The 15946-nt window shown below is 38.0% G+C and overlaps 1 protein-coding gene across 7 annotated transcripts in view; it reads right to left on the minus strand.

Annotated features, from left to right (window-relative positions):
* KDM5A (lysine demethylase 5A) overlaps window positions 1-15391 on the minus strand; it is a 110439-nt gene extending 95048 nt beyond the window's left edge. For all 7 annotated transcript variants that reach the window (XR_012002995.1, XM_072766254.1, XM_072766253.1 and 4 more), the window contains exons 1-5: window positions 14538-15391; window positions 11796-11873; window positions 9773-9895; window positions 2161-2331; window positions 61-195 (exon numbers count right to left, since the gene is read on the minus strand). Coding sequence is in view for 6 of the 7 variants with exons in the window: in XM_072766254.1 (XP_072622355.1) it covers window positions 61-195; window positions 2161-2331; window positions 9773-9895; window positions 11796-11873; window positions 14538-14702 (672 nt within the window). In the remaining variant the exon portion in view is untranslated. The remainder of the gene's footprint in view (window positions 1-60; window positions 196-2160; window positions 2332-9772; window positions 9896-11795; window positions 11874-14537) is intronic.
* Window positions 15392-15946: the final 555 nt, after the last annotated feature.

The raw sequence follows: 15946 nt of genomic DNA on the forward strand, positions 1-15946 counted from the left end.
AATCTTTAAAAAAAAAAAAAAAAAAAACTCCTGTTAAAAACGATCCACATAAGTTGATACCTGAGACTTGACACGTCTTGTTCTCTTCGGCAGAATGTTCATTCTTGTGCCAGGCTCTGGGGAAGTTTGAACATCAGTGCCAAGAACTTCAGGCTCTACTTTTTCCTTAAGATCTAAATTAGGCATCTGTACACCCTAAAGAATCAGAGCACAGAAAGAGAGCAGGTTCACTGGTAAGAAATCAGATTTGAGAATCAGGGGAAAAATAGCAAATTTCCAATAAATCCCCAAAACTACATGAAACCAGATGACAACCCTATACACCAAATTGATCTATAGATGTAAAACAATCCCTATCAAAATTCTAGCAGGCTTTTGTTGTAGAAATTGAGAAGTCAATCCTAAAATTTACGTGGAAATGCAAATTCTTTGGAAATTCTGAAAAGAGAAGAACCAAGTTGGAAGACTAACAGTACTGGATATCAAAACTTACTATCAAGCTACAATACTCAAGATTAGTATTGGTGTTAGGGTATATACTGATCAAAGAACAACAACAAAAAAGAGACCAGAAATAAACCCACATTTATACTCAACTGATTTTCAACAATGATGCCAAGGTAAATCAACAGGAAAAGGGTAGTAGTCTTTTAAACATATGATACTGGTACAACTGAATATTCATATGCATTTCCCCTCCCCCACCAAAAATGAACTTAGACTTTATACCCATACAAAAAAACTCTCAAAATGGATCTCAGACCTAAATATAAAAGCAAAAACTAAAATACTTCTAGATGAAAACAAAACAAAAAAAAGGATCTTTGGGGCCTTGGATTAAGAAAAGATTTCTTAAATATGACCACAAAAGCACAATCCATAGAAGCAGGGGAAGGAAATCAATAAACTACTCTTCAAATACACACCATTATAAAAATGAAAAGATAAACCAGACTAGCAGAAGGTATTTGTAAAATCATATACTTAGATAAAATCCTGATTATATAGCAAACTCTTAAGATGACAAGCAATCCAATAAAAAAAAGATCAGAACAGACACTTCATCAAGGAAGATATACAAATGACTAATACGCACATGAAAAGATGCACAACACCATTGGTCATCAGGGAAATGAAAATTAAGACCACAATGAGATACCACTACACACCCACTAGCATGGCTATAAGCAAAAAAAACTGACAATATCAAGTGTTGGCAAAGACGTGAAGAAACTGGAAACCTCTACATTACTGGTGGGAATGTAAAATGGTTCAGCCACTTTGCAAAACAGTTTGGCAGTTTCTTAAAAAGTTAAACATAAACTTACCATATAACCCAGCAATTCCACTCCTAGGTATCTACCCAAGAGAAATGAAAACATATGTCCACACAAAGACTTAGACATGAATATTCATAGCATTTATTCATAATAGCCATAAACTGGAAACAATCCAACTGTCCACCAACTGGTAAATGGATTAACAAATATGGTATAACCATACAATGGGTTATTATTCAGCCGTAAAAAGGAACGAAATAGTAATAGAGTCTAAACACAGATGAACCTTGAAAACATTAAGCTAAGTGAAAGAAGACAGACGCAAAATCATATTGTATGATTCCATCTACATGAAATTTCTACAAAGGCATAAAAACTACAGAGCCAGAAGGCAGATCAGATGTTTATCTGAGTTTAGTGGTAAGAACACAAACCAACCACAACCCAACACAAAGGACTTTTCTGGGCTGATGGAAATATTCTAAAATTGTACTGTGGTGATTACTGCATAAATGTATAATTTATTAAAAGCCTCTGACTATATAGCTACAATGACTGAATTCTATCACATGCAAAGTATAACCTCAATAAAGGTGTTAAAAAATACATGAAACCAACAGGAGGAATTTTTCAAAAAGCTTAAGTCAAGAGAACCTACCTTAAATAAAGAAAACATCCTTCATTACCATTAGCCTTTACTTTAAACCACCAAAAATTACTCACTTAAAACTCATACCTTGATACCCCAAATTTTGGTACCTGGAAAAGCATAACTTGCTATACTTATTAGTGAACTGCTAACTTGTTATGTGAACACAGTCTAACAATCATATGTGGCAGACTGGATTTACCCACTTCTAAAAAAAATGATGCATCTCACCATAAGGCTGACACCAGATTGGAAAAGTTCATATGGGTAGAGAATTCTTTCATAATGTGACTTCAAAAGAGAGCCAGTTCCTTTTCCTGGCAGATATCCCAAGCGACTACCCACTTTAGACCATTTCTTCTCTTTCGTGACCATTTCAAAACCACCTTTGCTGGCAACAACCTGAAAAGAAAGTAAAAATTGTTTAAAGAAAGAAAGGAGATTCATATATTGATTCTATATCTTGCCTGCTAAGTACAAAAATTATTCTGACCTAGATTTCTGATTTCTGTCCCATAAATACCTGACAAAATTGAAACCTGTGTCAACATTTAAAGTATGAAAGACAATGATCTTTAGAAGTTTTAAACTCTATTATTTAACTAATGTTATTGTGCCTATTTTTTAATGAAGCATTCAAAGACATTTAATAAATACACTCACTCTGTGCATTATACACCTTGAGAAAACTAAACAGATTTATGTACTTGATATCCACAAGGAACTCTAAATATAAATAATTAAAAACAGAACAAAAATAAACAAAACCATAAATGTAAATTATATAGTATGAAACAAACATAAATCCTAAAAGTAGGAAAAGTAGACTATAGAATCTAAAAAAAAAAATAAAGTTAACAATGGTTTCAGAGAATATTTTGGAAAAGGCTGTAATTTTTCAGTTTTTTGTGAAGATTATGAAGGAATGATGGGCAAAGATCAGATCATAGTGGTAGACTTACTAGAAAATATAGTACAGAATGTATTGACATAGGAAGAAGATAAACTGGACAATTTGGATGAATGCTCACATCAAACCAGGCACTATACAGAATATACACATATCAAAAAGTTCCCTATCTTCCAGAAATTGATATTGCACATCTCTCACACTCTAAAATATAGGCAGTCTTCAGTTGATTAATGATAGAATAAAAAGGACTATGATCGTTATTTAAACTCAAAAAAAATTTTCCTCTTAGAGTATACACTACTGTTATTCTTCTGTATCAAAAAAGTTGAGAGGGGGGTGCCTGGCTGGCTTCTTCGTTGTGAAGACAGATGAAAAAACACAAAAAGCACCAGGACAAAATAAACATGATCTCAATGTTAGCAGTATTATGATGTCTCTGTGTGGGCAAGTGGGAGGTGTGCAAGCTATAAATAAAAACATTTTCAGCTCTTGTACTCTACAATGTTATTACAGACAAAGACAGATCTATATAGCAAAGCAAAATTTCCCTCTTCTGAAATATGTGAAAGCTTGGTGGAAACATGTAAGTTCACATGCACAAGAGTTGAACACGTCTCTAATTCATGGGATCCCCTGGGTGACTCAGTGGTTAAGCCTCTGCCTTTGGCCCAGGGAGTGATCCTGGAGTCCCGGGATCGAGTCCCACATCAGGCTCCCTGCATGGAGCCTGCTTCTCTCTCTGCCTATGTCTCTGCCCCTCTCTGTCTCTCATGAATAAATAAATAAAATCTTTAAAGAAAAAAAAAAAAAAGAACACATCTCTATTCTTTAGCTTCTTTTATCACATCCTCAGAGAAGCCCCTCTCTGTTAAAAAACGTTAGCCAGGGATCCCTGGGTGGCGCAGCAGTTTGGCGCCTGCCTTTGGCCCAGGGCGCGATCCTGGAGACCCGGGATCGAATCCCACGTTGGGTTCCCGGTGCATGGAGCCTCCTTGTGTCTCTCCCTCTCTCTCTCTCTCTCTCTCTCTCTCTGTGTGTGTGACTATCATAAATAAATAAAAAATTTTTAAAAATTAAAAAAAAAAAGGTTAGCCAGGAGAAAATTATAAAAAGAAAAAAAGGCTCATTTTTCCAATTTTGTAGTGTAAAAGACACAATGAGGGCGTCTTAGAGGGTTTTCTGGAAGCAAGTGGATGAATCAGGATGCCTCTCATTCACATCTTTCCAGTGCTTCTATACTGTCAGGTACTGTTCTAGGTGCTTGAGATACATCCGTGAATAAAACAAAGATCTTTGCCTTCATGGTGCTTACATTCTAGAAGGAAAAACAGTCTATAAACATAGTATGTAAATTTTAAAGTGAAGAAGAAACTTTGAAAAGCAGTTAAAAGACCTCACAAGAAGCAGAGTAAGGGTATAGCTGAAGTATTAAACAAGCACAAAAAACTTCATTATAAAGGTAAAATTCAAAGTGAAGCAGATATCCAAGCAGATATACAGGGAATAGTCAGGGCAAGGGCCCCACATTAGAAAGATTATCTCAAATGTTTGAGCAACAATAAGGAAGCCAAAGTGGCTGAAGCAAGTGAGGAAGAGTCTGAAATGAAAGAGAAGCTCTCTTAGTAATCTTCATTATACAATATAATTATCAGCATTACATACTACTCTACTTCATATGCAAATCATTTTAAGCTAAATTTCCATTAGTAATAATATATCTGCATGGATTGAGTCATGCTGTCCCACCCAGCTAAGATGCTTACTGGCACACAGCTGTGAAAATGACAGCCAGCAGAGTATGGCTAAGAAATAAGATAAAACTATCTCACAAAGAAACTAACACTATGACTTTGGCTTTGTGCATACAACACTCTAACAGGGCCCAATACTATAAAACACACAAAACTTGTCACTTGTTTTTCTTCAACCGACAGATTCAAAAATTATCATGTATAATTTCAAAATAGAAACGATTTACTACATTTTGCCATGAAATATACCACACCACTGTCACTAGAAAAATATCACTTATACCAAGCCTTCTAAAAGATACATGAAAAAAAAAAAAAGATACATGATATGCAAAGATAAACTGAACAAAATAGAGACAAGCCCTTAATCAAAACTTGACCAAAGAATAATGTCAATCAAGGTCAGAATTTCCATCCAATGTAAAACTAAGTGTGGCTAGTAGGAGACAATCTTAACAGACATTAAGTAGTAGTAATCTTCTACTTAAAAGCTCCCTCTCAAGCCTTCACTGAAATGACAGTAAAGGAACAAAAAGACATAGGACACAGATGAGAAAGCAGATACACAAGTAATAATCTAGCAGGCAAAAAACAAAAACCAACTGAATACCTTCAAAAGAAGAAAGCCAAGGAGAAGCCTTTCCAAAACAGGGCCTGGAAGGGCTTAAGAAATGGAAGCAACAGTCCCTTTAAAATCAGATATAACGGGATGTCTAGGTGGCTCAGTGGATGAGCATCTGCCTTTGGCTCAGTTCGTGATCCTAGGGTCCTGGATGGAGTCCCACATCAGGTTCCTACAGGGAGCCTGTTTCTCTCTCTACCTATGTCTCTGCCTCTCTCTCTCTCTCTCATAAAAAATAACATCTAAAAAAAAAAAAATCAGAGATGACAATAAACAAAGAATAGGACTGGCTGAAACTTTTATAAAAGTAATTAGAGGGCCGCCCAGGAGGCTCAGCAGTTTAGCGCCGCCGTCAGCCCAGGGCCTGATCCTGGAGACCCAGGATCGAGTCCCACGTCGGGCTCCCTGCATGGAGCCTGCTTCTCCCTCTATGTCTGCCTCTCTCTCTGTGTCTCTCATAAACAAATAAAATCTTAAAAAAAAAAAAAAAAAAAAAAAGGCAATTAGACCTCCTCCAGTCAGTACAGCCAGGCAACTATTGCTGTCTACCCCAAGCAGATTAGAGAATTACTCTCAGTGGAGTTTGAAAAGAAGGGAACCTAACCTAAGAGAAATAGGTAAGCTAACTAAAGATCAGTCTAACATCCAACTAGTAAAAGTTCAGAGGAAAAAAAAGGTAAGTGGAAGAAATTATCAAAGAATGGAAAAACTACAAGAAAAGTTGTAAGACCTCAAAAACATGAGCTCAGATAAGAAAATTTATCAAGTGCAATAAAAATATTAAATGATGAAGTGGACATTCTCTCCGCAGAAGCAGTTTCATGGAAAAGGGTATCAGGAAGGCTAAGAAGAAAGAAGTTTGGAAGAAGACAATATGGCACATTACAAGGAGCTAAAATTGAATCTGAGATCGAAGGCTGCCAAAATTTTGCTTTTGCTTAGAGACGTCTCCTGCACTGCCACTGAGAAAGACAGTGCCATTGAGAAAGACAGCAAAAAGATCAAAAGTCTTAGAATCATTGACTGGAATGATTCACAAATTCCCTTATGATGACCCTACTTAAAACAAACTTCATGAAGACTTACATAAAAATAAAAGGTAAAAAATCAATCAATCAATAAATAAATAAAATAAAAGGTAAATTTAAACAGCTTTGTTCACTATTAAATGTTCTGTTGGACTTTAAAATTAGTGCTGAAGGTTCTACATCTTCAAGAAAAATAAAGCCACATAGGAAGGAACAAGGATTACTATTGCATCATTCTCAACAGCAACACTGGAAACTAAAAGATAATGGAGTAAAGTTTTCAAAATACTAAAGGAAAACAATTTACAATTGAGACTTCTAAACACTACCAAACTACCACTAAAGTATAAGAATAGGACATTTTTAGATAAGCAAAAAATTTACATTCCATTTATCTTCTTGTTCATAAAACTAACAGAATGCCTCACCAAAATAGGAGTAAGCCATGTAAATAGGAAGATGTGAAATAAGAAGAGAGGCAAAGGGAATTCCCAGAGTAATAAGGCAAAAGGAGGTTCCAAGCTGACAGTTGATCTTAAAAAACAAGGAGTCTGGATTGGAGTAGAAAAAAGAATTCCAGAGGAATGGCTCCAAGAGGAAAATGGAACTGACAGACTACCTGATACGTAAAGCATATGGATTTATACTGCTGGTAGAAAATCTGAAAAATCAGTTTTTGATGGGTAACAAAGAAAGCTGAGAAAATGAAAACAGGAAGGGGGATTAATTCCAAGAAAAATAAAAATTGATATAAGGAAAACAATCATACCACACTATAAGGCTCAGGTACAAATAATATTTGTATTTAGAGTACAGTAATAATTTTTTTATTAAAGAGTTTATTTGGTTGAGAGAGAATGAGCACAAGCAGGGGGAGTGGGAGAGGGAGATGCAGGCTCCTCAGTGAGCAGGGAGCTCAACCTGGGGCTTGATCCCAGGACCCTGGGATCATGACCAGAGGCCAAGGCAGACACTCAACCAACTGAGCCACTAAGGTGCCCCACAGTAATAAGTTTTCATTAATAAAAAAGTTTATCTGGGATGCTTGGCTGCCTCAGTCAGTGGAACATGTGACTCTTGATTTTGGAATTGTAAACTCAAGTCCCATGTTGGATATAGAGATTACTTAAAATCTTTTGGGGGCAGCCCGGGTGGCTCAGCGTTTTAGCGCTGCCTTTGGCCCAGGGCATGATCCTGGAGACCCGGGATCGAGTCCCACCCACGTCAGGCTCCCCACAGGAAGGCTGCTTCTCCCTCTGCCTATGTCTCTGCCTCTCTCTGTGTGTCTCTCATGAATAAATAAATAAAATATTTAAAGAAAAAAATCTTTTTTAAAAAAATTTGATCTAAGTATACTAGAACAGAACAGGGGAACTATGTAAGGATTTAGGTTTCTTATACCCATTCTCCATCACTAATAGTAGAAAATCAGGGTATAATATTTAAAACTGAAGTGAAGAACTAACATGAGCATAGTATTTGGAAATAAAAGTATCTAAATCAGAAACCAAAAGGGGATCCCTGGGTGGTGCAGCGGTTTAGCGCCTGCCTTTGGCCCAGGGCGCGATCCTGGAGACCCGGGAGAGCCCGAGACATTGGGCTCCCGGTGCATGGAGCCTGCTTCTCCCTCTGCCTATGTCTCTGCCTCTCTCTCTCTCTCTCTGTGACTATCATAAATAAATAAAAAATTTTTTAAAAAATGTTAAAAAAAAAAAAAAAGAAACGACCAAAAGAACTGAAAATGATTAGTTCTGAAGACTGGGGATGGGAGTGGAGAGGTGGAAAGGAAGAATTTAAGCCTTATATTTTAAAATATTACACAGACCAAAAAAAATAAAAAAATAAAAATAAAAATAAAAAAATAAAAAATAAATAAAATATTACACAGACCAAAAAAAAGGTTTAAGGGCTAGAACGAATGTTCTTTGCTGCACTAATTTTAAACAGTAATTATTAACATAAAACTCCATTAAGGGGCAGCCCCAGGTGGCTCAGCGGTTTAGCTCTGCCTTCAGCCCAAGACATGATCCTGGAGACCCGGGATCGAGTCCCATGTCGGGCTCCCTGCATGGAGCCTGCTTCTCCCTCTGCCTGTGTTTCTCTCTCTCTCTCTCTCTCTCTCTCTCTGTGTGTGTCTCTCATGAATAAATAAAATCTTTTACAAAAAAAAAAAAAAAAAACTCCATTAAGTTATAGATATTCCATGTAAAACTTTTTATTACTAAAAATAAGACAAAATGGTTTAGTCAACATAGGAAACCATCAAATTAACAATTTAAACACTCAGACTGATGACTGAAAATTGCTTCCCATTATAAAGTAGTGGAAAGCAAAGTGTTTCAAAGTCATGTCATTGATGACACTAATTCCAGAGACACTCACCAGCTGTCAGCCAAATATAAATCTTCTGTTTTAAGATTTAGTATAAAATTTTTAAAACATTCTGACGTGACACTAAATTTAAAATATTTTACATGTTTGTCTCATTTTTCCTTGAAAGTGATATCTCTAAAACTAACTCTACAATTTAAATAATTTTATTTCAAAACAGTGTCAGAGAATATGAAAGACCACACAGAAAGATATTTTGTAAAATTCCTCAGATAATCAAGCTGTCTTCACTCAAGTCAAAAGGATTATAAATTTTTATTATTGTATTATGTATTGTATTAATGCTTTCAAGGTAATTTAAACGCTGCCGCAGGTCAGTTAGTTCTTTCACATTAAGAAATATAACTTTACAAAGTTAATGGAAGTGTAGGCAAAAATTAGAAATATAACTTTATTAAAAATTTATTAAATTTATTAAAAAATTAGAAATATAACTTTACAAAGTTAATGGAAGTGTAGGCAAAAATTAGTCTAAACTCTTCACCCTTGAGTTATCAAGCTCTGGATAATGCTGGCTTCAGTTAGCATGCTTACAAATATTAACATAAGTGATACGCAGCATATGAGAATGGTGAGCACCATGAATCTCTTTTAATAAAACAAATTTTCAATTAAATTAAAAAAGTATAAAAAAGATGACAAGATCAACATAAAACATTTAAATTCAACACAAGATAATATTAACAGATTGGTGTCATTTTTGTGTGTATTATTTATCACAGAGCCTACTAATCTATGTCATTAAATGTTAAATCTTAAATTATAAAATAATTTTATTTATTTATTTTTAATTTTTATTTATTTATGATAGTCACACAGAGAGAGAGAGAGAGGTAGAGACATAGGCAGAGGGAGAAGCAGGCTCCATGCACCGGGAGCCCGACGTGGGATTCGATCCTGGGTCTCCAGGATCGCGCCCTGGGGCAAAGGCAGGCGCTAAACCGCTGCGCCACCCAGGAATCCCTATAAAATAATTTTAAAGAAAATTTCAAAATCTGTCATTTACACTTATTCATGCTTACATTACACTGTCAAACCCTCCATAGCAAACAATGTTTTCCATCAAGTTTATTGGAAATTCCTAATTTCATAGATTCACTAGTCTCTGCTCCCATTTCTAAACCAAGTACAGCCTCACCTTGCTCAAAGCATACAGATCCAGGATTTTTCTCTCCACCACTGGAATTTTTAAAGTAGATCCTTGGAGTTCCCAAAATTTTGCTAATTGATCCAAGAAGTCTAGTCTCACTCTGGTCATTGCCTAAGATTATTAAAAAACAGAAATCAGAAATAGGAATTAAAAAAAAAAAAAAAAGAAATAGGAATTAAGTTATGATTGAAAATAAATGAGTTTTACTTAACAAAGATACTCATTTCTCTAAAGAAATTCAAAGTCTACGTTATTGCTTAGTCCAACCCTGTAAAATAAGGCAATAATAGAGAAAATACTTTTTAAAAAATATTCTATTTATTTATTCACAAGAGACACAGGGAGAGAGGCAGAGATATAGGCAGAAGGAGAAGCAGGCTTCCTGCAGGACTCAATGCAGGACTTGATCCCAGGATCACAACCTGAGACAAAGGCAGACACTCCACCACTGAGCCACCCAGGTGCCCCAAGACAAAATACTTCTAATAAGCTTTATTCACTATGGCAAAAAAAAGTCACTTTCATATATGAGAAATGTTCTTACATTTTATCAACCAAAGCAATTTTTTGATAAAAGTTGGCTTGTCTTTCCACTAACCAGAAAATTTAGTAAATTGGATTATTCCGTTTCTAAGCATTCTATCATTTCGTCTGTAGAAAATATGCCTACTTCAGGTACACCAATTCTCTACCCCACCGATATTAAGATCCTTCATGTATCTAATGACAAGACACTAAAGGGAAAAAGATTAAAATCTCGGAAAATAAATGTTTCAGGAGCATCAAGGGAAAAAAATATTTCATTGCGACACATTAAGCCTCAGCTAGCTAAGATTTCTCTTTTGTACTCTGAAACAGTTTTCTACCATACTGAAGTACCTTTCTGATAAACGAGCAGACAGAAAAAACAGAGATATTTAAACAGACTTCAGGGGATCCCTGGGTGGCTCAGTGGTTTGGTGCCTGCCTTCCGCCCGGGGCGTGATCCTAGAGTCACGGGATCAAGTCCTACATTGGGCTCCCCACCTGCTTCTCCCTCTGTCTGTATCTCTGCCTCTCTCTCTTTGTGTGTGTCTCTCATGAATAAATAAATAAAAGCTTAAAAAAAAAAAAAAAAGACTTCAATTTAGAAAACTTAAAAGAAACTACTAATATTTAAACAGTTATTAATAAATCAGATTACAGTCCTGGAAAAGTTCTGTTAGAACTAAAAATAATCTTTGAAAACCTCTGATAAAATATTAAAATCTACTTTCCAAAGACCCCAAGAGACAGAATCTTCCAACATCAGCAAAAATTTTAGTAGAATGGTAAGGAAGCAGAACTTAGAATTTCAGGTCTCAAAATAAAAAAAGAAAAAAGAAAAAAAAATTCCAGGTTTCTGCAGGTGAGCACTGAATATTTCCACTAAGAAAAAAAACATAGCTGGAGATACTTTCCCATAGTCCCAGTTAAGTTGAAAAACTGTTAAGAACTTTTTACATTTTTTTTTTCTTTTTAACCAGAAACTTCTTCCATTCAGGCGTGCCTGAGTGGCTCAGTCAGTTAAGCAGCCTACTCTTGAATCAGTCTAGGTCTTGGTCTCCTGGTTGAGGATTCAAGCCCCACATAGGGGTCCACGCTGAGTGGAGCCTACTTTAAAAAAAAAGAAGAGAGAAAAAAGAAAAGGAAAGGAAAGGAAACATCCTTCCATTCAATCCCAACAAACATTCTTTTTTTTAAAACTTTTTTTGTTAAATGTTGTTTATTTATTTCAAAGAGAGAGACCCTGACCCCGCATCTGTGCATGTGAGCATAAGAGGGGGAGGGTCAGAGAGAGAAGCGACTCCCTGATGAGCAGGGAGTCTGAGGTGGGGCCTGGGCTGAAGGCAACTGCTTAACTGACAGAAGCACTCAGGCGTCCCTCAGCTAACATTAATTCTAAGCCCTGGTACGTGAGTTGCTCAAAGTTCTCTACAGGAGCCCTGACAAAGAATGAATCAGGAAGCAGAAGTCACTATATAACACTCACCTCAAGTTCATTCAGGCGCTGGACTCTGGGAGTGAAACGAAAGCTTTTTACTTCACATGCAAATGGCGGTTGCCAATCCTAAATAAAAATACATATATATTTTTAAACATATTGATGTGTAAGAATGCATTATTCATTCCCTTAAATTTAAGGGATGAATAACCATAAATGATGACAAGTCAACTTTAAGTCTTTTTCATTGTATAAACAGGAAAAGTAATACTTTTTAGATGAGATGTTTTTAATATTCTCTCCAATCACTTCTCTCTCATATTCTCTTATTAAAAGTATTTTATCTATAAATCCTCTTCAAATTTCAGGAGTCCCATCCTTTGTAACCCACAATTATGCTTTCCCCAATTACTCAAGTGGAATGCAGTGAACTTGTGTATCACAACAGGGTCTAATAAACATCCCAAGTTTACTAAATGAAAAATAAAACAGAATTTGAAAGAAACTAAAAAGGGTAAAACTGAAGATTAAAAGGTGATTTTTAAAGTACTTATATAATTGGTTAATATCTTTTTGTTTTCATGGGTAATGTGACACAGCACTTTACAGTCTGTGTTACATAAATGTTTTGTTCAAAGCCTGGTTTCTCAACACCCAAATATTTTTTTAAAAAGTAAGCAAATTCACAGAATAAGGGCAATTTCCAGATTGGAGTTATGGTATAACTGAAATGGGCTGGCACAATTCAAGTAGGATTCTAGAAAACATATTTTGATTTGGCCTAAATAATAGTAAATCTACTTAAAAATGTGAGAAGTAGTCAAAAAAATTTTTCTTACCTTAGAAATCAAAGAACATCAACTTTGAAATTAAATTCTGCTTGTAAACAAGATTTATTTTTAATAATAATAAGACATACAAAGAGAAGGTATATTATTTCCATCTTTTTTTAATAATGAACTATTTTTTTTGTACCTAAAGGAATCCTGAACACAATTTGTAATTCATAAAGGCAACAGAGTAAATGAAAATATGGTTTAGGAAAAACTTCAGAGCTTAAAGTTTTGCCAGTATTAGGTAATTTTGATAGTTCAACAGTTAAATGAAGCTTTTAATTAAATGTTAGAAGTTAAATGATGCTTTTGGCAATGCATATGCCATCATTCGTCATAGAAATCAGCTTTTAATCTTTCATCTGTAATTAATATTTATAAATCTTAATCAAATTCATTAAGCATAAACAGGTGTAGTAGCATGCTTGGGTTTTAGAATAAAACAGATTGATCTAGGTTCAAAATCTACTTTGCCACACATCCAAGATCATTCATTTGATAAGTTATATAACTTATTCAGAGTTGTCTTATCTGTAAAATGAGATGTTATTTACCCACTAGGGCTTTAAAGAATATTTAGTGAAATAATCTGTAGGTGCTAAATTAGCTTCTCCTCCTCCCTCCTAGCTTCAGCTCTTTTTATTCTCTATGGTGCACACCACTGTGGTAGTTTGTGGTGAGAGCAGACGCTTTTTAAAATGCAACACGAAAACAGTACTTCATCCTTTATTCTTATAACTAATAGACAAAACATAAAGCAAGGTGTCCCTTTAAGAAGCACCGAAGGCAATAGTTCACACACTTTAATGTGCATTAAGCATCATCTGAGAGTACTTACTAAAAAAGCACATTCTAGAACTTCCACATCCAGAAATTTATTCTAGTCTGAAAAAGGGGCCTAGAGATCTGCATTTTAACAAGCAGCTGGTTGAGCCTTGTGCAGGTGGACCAGGAACAGCATTTGAAAAACGTTGGTCTCATGGGTAAAGAAAAAAAATGTTTTGACCTTGAGCAAACCACTCAACCTCTTGGGGCACTAACGCCCCCAAAGGAGTAGTATCTGCTTTCCTTAAAGATTGAGGATTATAAAAAAATCTACAGGCAAACAGTTACTTGCAATAATTGCAATTCATAAATCTTTGAACCTTGGTTCCTTATGTCAAAAGAGTTCCTCTTAAACCACCAAATTCTAAAATAAATGCTGCACCTTCTCGTCCCCTGGGAAGACTTTTTCATTGCGGCAACACAGTCTAGGGTTCTTGTTTGGTAATCCCATTCTAGGGGACGACTAGATCTCAGATTACCGTTTAAGAAATCTTTCCTTTGAAATGAGGCCTGCAAATATTTACTCAATCAACCATTAGTAGGACTCGGATTAGAAAAACAGAAAGTCAGTGTAAAGGCAGTTTTTACTCTAGCATCCTAAGGAGAAAGCACAGTACACGAGGGTACGACACGTCCTAACACTTCGAGCACCTCCTCGGCCAGCGCAAGGCCCGAAGTCTTTTGTTACCCTTGCCTACAATCAAAGGGGAATAGAAGTACCAGCTCCCAAGTTCTGGGCAGGAAGGCCCGTGGGACACGCTCTGGCGCTCAGACAGGCCTACCACAGAAGCCTGCTAAAGAAACCAAGGCAAGAACACCCAGAAACTTAGCTTCTAATTGTTGAGAAACGAGAGAGTAAATACGAAACGGAAGAAGGACCGGGAAAGTAAAGCTAGGGACGCCTGGGTGGCTCAGCGGTTGAGCATCTGCCTCTGGCTCAGGGCGTGATCCCGGAGTCCCAGGATCCAGTCCCGCATCGGGCTCCCTGCGTGGAGCCTGCTTCTGCTTCTCCCTCTGCCTCTGTGTGTGCGTGTGTGTGTGTATCTCTCTCATAAATAAATAAAATCTTTTTAAAAAAGAAAAGAAAGTAAACCTAAAGCACTCCCCCTTCCGTCTCCCCGGACTCCGGTACCTTGGGCGGTCGGATTTTGCAGATGCCGGTTTTCTCTGCCAGAGGCCGGATGCGGCCGATGAAGCTGAGCGGGTCCGTGAACTCCTCCCAGCTGGGCTCAAAGACTGGGCACTCCGGCGGCGGCACAAACTCGGCCGCGTAGCCCCCCGGCCCCACGCCGGCCATGGCAACACCCGGGGGGCCCTCCGACGGGGGGGGGGGGGGGGAGAACAGGTGGAGAAAGGCTGGTTGAAGGCCACCGAACCGTCTCACGTCTCCTGACAGGGGCCGAAGCTCATCTTCTCGGACAAGAACCGCTCCACACAGGAACCCAACCCCACAGCCGCTTCCTCTTCTCGTTTGTTATTGTTTCCTTCGGGGTTTTTCGTCTCTGGGTCAGGACTTCTCCGGAAGTTAAAGGACTTCAAATCCCTCCGCCACCACAGAAACAGAATCCCTCCGCCGGACGCGCTGCCTCGGCGCAGGGCCTTCCTCTTCCTGGGTTTGCCGGCAGCCGGGGACGGTTCCCGGCCCGCTGGTCTGCGAGGGTGCGCGCTGTTCCGCAGCTTCGGGCGGCCCGCCCCCCAGCGCCCACGGGCTCTCTTTCAGGGAAGCTAACGCTGAGGGCGAAGCCTCCGAGGCTCGCGGGCCGCGCTCTCCGGCGCGGAGGAATGTGTAAGGCCCCAGAGGGCAGAGGTTCTGCTTCCGGTGAGGAGGGCTCTGTTCCCTTTTGTGTGTGAACGACACGAAAACAAACTCGGCCAGCCCTGGGCGGTGCTGTCTCCCTGTCCGGGTATCACGGCTGGTTTTAACCTTCGCATCTGCCTTTTTCTACGTAACTAGCTTTTTCGGCATCTCTTTCTTCAGTCTTGTGTATCCCTTCCGAACACTCCCTCGGCCGCTTTCTAGCTGCCTCGTCTCCATGACGACAGGTTCGGGTCGTATCTGTCCCCCAAATCCTGCCGCCGGCCTCAGGCACGGCCCAGGAATTGTTTTTTGTGCACGTGGAAGCAACCGCTCCTGACCTTGCTGTTCCAGCATTGACCCGAGTCATCTCAACAGCGAGCACTTTACTCTGCTAACACGCTCCCTAAACCTTTCTCAATACGCTGTAAAAGCTGTGGCACCCGTCTGATCCTGCTTGTCAAAAATTTTTAAGCCAAGGTACTTCTCCCCTTACTTCAAATTGTGGGCAATAACGTAGAAAGAACTAAAGAAGAAACCGTGAAAAGGTAGTTCCAGCATTAGATATTTGGAAGGAAGGCTTCTTTCCAGGGCTTTTTCTCGGACTCCCTGTGCAACAGCTACCCCAGGACCTATTGCCAACTATGGTTGATGACTCCCAAAACTGTATTTCCAGCCAAGATTTTTCTTTTGCATTACAAACCAGTACATCTAAGGCCGCCTGGATGGCTCAATCAGTTGAACAA

This window comes from Vulpes vulpes, chromosome 8, assembly GCF_048418805.1.
Source record: "Vulpes vulpes isolate BD-2025 chromosome 8, VulVul3, whole genome shotgun sequence".
Classification (NCBI taxonomy): Eukaryota; Metazoa; Chordata; class Mammalia; order Carnivora; family Canidae; genus Vulpes; species Vulpes vulpes.